A 5,645-nucleotide genomic window follows, 5' to 3' on the forward strand; every position below is an offset into this window, starting at 1 on the left:
CTTCTCTGTTATGTAATGGTTTAGAAGGGTCACGGTCCTGTACCACACATTGGGCGTTTTCCCTCCTTGACAAGACAAAGGACATATTCATTCCATTCAAGCAGGTGAGGAAGGGCGGCGTCCGAGGAAATGCACTAGTGGAGGAGTTTTCTAAGGCTAGTCATAGTGGGAAGTAACTTAGAGTAGTAACATGTATATGTTACTAGTCTATGTTACTACCTTCATAGTGGGTAGTAACATAAGTTTAGTGTTATGCAAGCCTTCATTTATTAGGTTGTAGACACATTTTGCATTGGGGTGCGTTATGTTACAGTAACATATTATGTTACCACAAACACCTCTCTCCTCATTAACTCTTTGCCACATAAGCATATTTGCCTTGGGTTGCCTTATGTTACTAGCTAAGTTACTCCCACTATGGCTAGCCTAATGCAGTAAATAAATATGAAGTCTGCCAACATACATACCTATAAAATCATAAAAAAGCAATTAAAGATAGGAAAACAGTTTACTTATTAATTTTGTAGAGAATTACAAAGTATGATTTCCCAAATGATAACAATATACTGTACTATTCTTTAAACACCTGATTTGAATCGGCTATGTTGTAGTTTCGGGTTTTAGGGGCCTTGCAAGACAATTTGGTTAATTATAACCAATGGTTAACCCTGCATAACACCTCCAATTAAGCTGTGTTGATACTTGACAGACATCGTCTTCAAACTTGAAATGTTCAGCAGATGTGGAATATCCAACCTCGAGGAGAATGTTGGTCAGAGAAAATAGATGGACAGTTTTGTTGATCAGGATGCGTGATTAGTTCCCAACCTCGTCAGTCGTAGAAAAATGGTAATTGTCTCCTAGCGTTGTCGGTCGGCGAAAAGCGATTGAGTATGTGAAACGGATGCCATGATCCATGAGGATTACAGATAAAGCGCGCATCACAGTTGATAGGCCGAGGATGTCATGGTGTGAATTACTGAGCTCCTCCTCTCTTTTTTCTTTCTTACAAATATCCTCCTCTCCTTGACTAGATAGTAACACTGCACACCTGCTGCGGCACTGCAAAGTTCAATATAGCTAATTAAACTCTATGATCTGCACAGGTAAAATCTCGAATTTGGCAGCTCAGGCTTGCGCCTGTTGCGGCTTATGCCATTTTTCGTGAGACCTTCCCCTGGTCCAGATAGTCCAAACAAGCTGAAAATTTTACAGAATCTGAATTGGCATGTCTACTGTATCCACTGAAATATCATGTCACAACTCCATCTGATTCATCCGGGACAAATTTCTGAGTCAACCGCTCTCAGCTGCGTAATAATGAGATTGCAACCAAACACCAAATAAAATGGATACACCAACTGACATGAAAACATCTCATGGAATGAGTTTCCAAGGTACCAACAACGGTTTAAAACATCTCATGCAATCAGTATCTTACAAGTCAGGGCAAGTATTTTACCAAGATGCTTGCTAAAACTTCAACACACCGACGCTCTTGACTAGTGAGTTGATCTTCCAATTGCTCAAATACAGTTTCAACTTCTGTGATCACGCTCTCCGCCTCTCCTATCTCGTCACCTTGTTCTCCTGACTCCTTCAATTCGGCCTGCAAATAGCTTGGAACAGCTCATGACAAGATCACACATATATAATGTCAAATTTAGCTCAAATGTTTCAGAAACGGTACCAGAGTTGCTTCCAGTTCTGCCAGTGTGGCTTCAAGACGCTTATGGCAGTCTGGTATCATCATCCTTGACTCAGCCAAAACATTCTCCTGAAGAAGTAAATGACATTAAGATACAGTGCAATTCACATGGAGCTACAACTTCAGAGATTTGTATGATCACAAATTGGCATTTCCTCATCTAAAGAGGCACTTAGATAAAGGATCTTAGACATTGACAGCAATGGCCATTTGCGATCTCAATTACAAAAAAGTAAAAAAAACATGTCAGAGTTCTCCAAACACATGTGAATTGTAATATCTCATAAGCATGTGGTTGTAGCTGCACGTTAAACCTGAAAAATGTGATAATTAATGGAAAATTATACTTGTCAAAAGGGATGTAATTAAAGAGGGCATATACCACATGTTCATTTGATTTACGGTTGGTTGGATGCTATGCCCATCACGGCTTCAAGATGCTTTATTTGTAACATTTAGATAGGCTACGTTGCGCGGATACTTCAGAAAGTCCGCGTATCCAGCCGGATACTGCCCCGATACTCGGAAACTGCCCCGATACTTCCCGATACGTATCCTGCAAGTATCCCTTGATATTTTGATTTTAAAAAAAGAAAATAATGTTTGATACTCCTAGGATACTTCTGCGATACATTTTGGATACCTGAAACCCCTCGTTCGACGTGAAATCCCCTCAATAATAAAGGCACACCTTTGAAGATTCTCAACATGGGCGTGAGTTCATGTGAAAATATGTCTGTCAATGGTTTTTTATTCAATTGAAAGGTGAGCAAGAGAGAGTCGATGCATTGTTTGGAACAACAAACCTAATCAAATCTCACTGCCAATTAATGGAAGTGGACTAAGTGCAAGAAAAGAAAGGGGTAATTGTATTGAGGCATGCTTTGACCTAGAAGCTCCTTAATTTTTTTCTTCATATTTGTAATAATTAATATATGTAACATCTATATATAAACGTTTCCCCGTATCCATGTTTTTAGAAAATTGACGTATCGGGCGTATCCCCGTATCGCGTGTCCGATACGTATCCAAGTATCCATGCAACGTAGTAGATAGGCTGTCCGACCAATAGCATACATACATACATACATACAAGAAATGCAAACCAGTTCTTGTTGGAAGATTTTCTATATACTGGCTGAAGCCTGAAGAATAATAGATTGTCTAACATCAAGACTATCACATGGGCAGAAACCACAGACAGAAATTCAATCAACCACCACCAAGTCTAGGTTGGGAGTACTCTATTGTGACAATAGATGAAGATTTTCTTTGCTGGCTGAAGCCTGAAGAACAATAGATTGTCTAATATTCTATTGTGACAATAGATGAAGAAAATTATGCAGAGTAGTATTTGTTTAGGTTAATATTTTCGGGGCAAAACTGGGATGGACTGGAAGTAGAACTACTAAGATGACAAGAAAAGAAAGAGTCTTGTAAGTTGGAGATTTTTCACCTGCTGCTTGAGATCGTAGGGATCGGCGCCACTCTCCTTCATGGCTGCGGTCTTGGCCGCCTCCTTCTCCACCTCCTCCTCGTACGACCGAAGCTCCCTCACGGCCCTCCTGCACGTCCGCGTCTTGATCCCGAGGCTCCTCAGAGTCGCCGCCATCCTGAAGACGCGGAAGCTGGGTTGCTTCTCCGGCGAGGCCCCGCGGCGGCGGCGGTGTCGCTCTGCGTTGCGGCCGGCGTGGAAGCAAGATAGATAGGCGGCAAGTTGTGAGCCGGGCCCAATAAGATAAGGATCAGGCCGGCCTAGTAAAACAGTCGAAGCCACACACTACTTGGCAGCGGTCCGTAGAACGTCAGGGCTATATCTGTCCTACTAATGTTACTAAAAAAATGGCCTACTTTGCCGAAGAAAAATGCAATCTGGCCAACTGCAACATGTATGAACACGGAGTTATTGAAGAAAAAAAACACGGAGTTGACCGCCAAAGTAGATGAACTCATCTATGTGATAAAAGATAAAGAAGAGGTAAACATACTCCCTCCGTCCGCAAATAAGTGTATAACTAGCTTTTGTTCTAAGTCCAACATTTAAAATTTTGACCAACTTTATAAAAATGGGTAGTAGCATATATGACATCAAATTGGTACATTATGAAACTACATTTCGAAACGAATCTAGTAATACTAATTTAGTGTCATAAATGTTGCTACTTTTCTTTATAAAGTTGGTCAAAATTTTAAAATGTTGACTTAGTACAAAATTTAGATGTACACTTATTCGCGGACGGAGAAAGTAAATGCTATTATCAAAGAAGAGGTTAAGCTCGATGAAACGCTAGGAAAGGAGGGAGCAACTAACTTTCTTTTGAACGGGCATCCTTGTGGGGGCTCGCTGTGGGAGCGCCCTAGCTACGTCTAGTTGCTGCCACGTGTCATGTGCTGGGTGCACTGTGGGGGCACGGATTTTTCTTTTTTCTGCACGTGTTTTAAGAATTTTTTGGTTCTTTTGCGTTTGGCTTTTGCCTCACTTTCCCTGGGTTTTGGCGGTACACTTTTTCTTGAGTTCTTTTTTGCAAAGCACAGTTGTTCCTCTCATAAAAAAAAGGATAAATACAAGTCGTGCTTCAGGCGGAAGCACGTTTGTGCTTTTCCGGAAGTACAGATTTGCTTCCGCGAGAAGCACATGCTATGCTTTCACGAGAAGCACATCCTATATTTTTCGTCTATGCATCCATGAGAAGCGTAGTTGTGCTTTTCTAAAAGCACAATTGTGCTTCACCAGAAAAAGGAAAAGCATAGCATGTGATTTTATGAAAAGCACATTTGTGCTTTCGAGAAGCAAAGTGTTGCTTCCGCAAGAAGCATGGCTTGTGCTTCCCTTAAATGGGAAAAACATAGCATGTGCTTACAAAAGAAGGTGAAAACCACAACTGTGCTTTTGGGCTCCGGCTTCTTTTATTCGTTTTTTTCAGTTGTCGATTTGTTTTTTTGGTTTTTTTGTTTTCTTTCGGTTTTCCTTTTTTGTGAAAAAAGGTACGTCGGACCTATTAACATGGGATCTAGTTTCAAAGACCTCAACAAAAACAATCTAAAAGTGAAAACCGTTATGTATTTGAACACATGGTTGAAGAGATAAAACATTTTGAATAAACGAATCTACGGGAAAAAACTCCCAGTTGCGACAAGTGACTCACATGAGTACTCAAGTTACATTGGTGGAGAGTAAATTTCGTAAAGGGTAACCTTTTACAAATAATTTCAAAGAAAACAAAAGATCAAAGAATAACTCATGTCTAGCGCTCTCATTAACAGATCTGTCCAATAGCGTGCATACTGTAACGACATTTCCTATTTGGTGCCTTCAGCGCATGTTTCTTCGTTTTCCGTAAACTAGTGCACACCCACATTCGCGTTGGCCGGCGTGCAAGGTGATTCGAACCCGCGGTCTCCTTCTCAATAAACTGCAGTAACCACCTGGGGCACCAGACGTGTTGTGATAACTTACTCCCTTTTTCTTCTTTCTTATCTTTGCCTTTTTCTTTTTCTTTTCATTTTTTTTCATTTTTCTATTCTTAAATTCATGAATTTTCAGAGTTGATGATTTTTTTAGAAAAACGATGAATTTTCTAAAAATATCAATGATTTATTTTTAAAATTTATGATTTTTCTGAAAGTATATGACTTTTTTCTAAATCAATTAACTTTTCTAAAATTTATGATCTTTTTTCTCTACTCTTATAAAAAACCGAGTTGGTGATGATGGTGTGCCCGCCATCTTGCAATATAGACCGTCTGATCTATATCTGAGGGATAGAAAGCAAACTAGGGAAATTTTGCGAAAAGATACCCGCACCTCTCTCCAGATTTGCAGATAAGACCTTCCCTCGTACATCCTTTTCTCCCACAACCTCATTGTTGAGCAATTAAAAAGGAAGCCTCTGAAACAATCTGGCATGGTGACCGCTGTCGGCATCGTCCATCCCCA

The 5,645-nt window shown here is 40.2% G+C and overlaps 1 protein-coding gene across 2 annotated transcripts; it reads right to left on the reverse strand.

Moving 5' to 3' along the window:
• Positions 1-690: 690 nt before the first annotated feature.
• On the reverse strand, positions 691-3,491 carry LOC125513084 (tubulin-folding cofactor A). 2 transcript variants are annotated; one of them, XM_087527344.1, is made up of 4 exons: positions 3,165-3,491; positions 1,691-1,777; positions 1,463-1,609; positions 691-1,062 (listed from the first exon to the last, which is right to left on the reverse strand). In XM_087527344.1, the coding sequence occupies exons 1-4, from the start codon at positions 3,318-3,320 to the stop codon at positions 817-819; spliced, it is 636 nt and encodes a 211-aa protein (XP_087383470.1). In that variant the 5' UTR covers positions 3,321-3,491; the 3' UTR covers positions 691-816. The 2 variants fall into 2 exon arrangements, with proteins under 2 accessions (XP_087383470.1, XP_048534090.1); XM_048678133.2 differs by lacking the exon at positions 691-1,062 and having other exon boundaries at positions 1,336-1,609; positions 3,165-3,483.
• Positions 3,492-5,645: the final 2,154 nt, after the last annotated feature.

This window comes from Triticum urartu, chromosome 6A (assembly GCF_056163025.1).
Source record: "Triticum urartu cultivar PI428250 chromosome 6A, HENAU_Tu73, whole genome shotgun sequence".
NCBI classification, from domain to species: domain Eukaryota; kingdom Viridiplantae; phylum Streptophyta; class Magnoliopsida; order Poales; family Poaceae; genus Triticum; species Triticum urartu.

Excerpts from the sequence above, each read along its gene's own strand:
- LOC125513084 (XM_087527344.1), bottom strand. The coding sequence starts at position 3,320 with ATGGCGGCGACTCTGAGGAGCCTCGGGATCAAGACGCGGACGTGCAGG. Across the intron at positions 1,778-3,164 it reads CCTACGATCTCAAGCAGCAG|GAGAATGTTTTGGCTGAGTC; the intron begins GTGAAAAATCTC and ends TTACTTCTTCAG. Across the intron at positions 1,610-1,690 it reads CAGAACTGGAAGCAACTCTG|GCCGAATTGAAGGAGTCAGG; the intron begins GTACCGTTTCTG and ends AGCTATTTGCAG.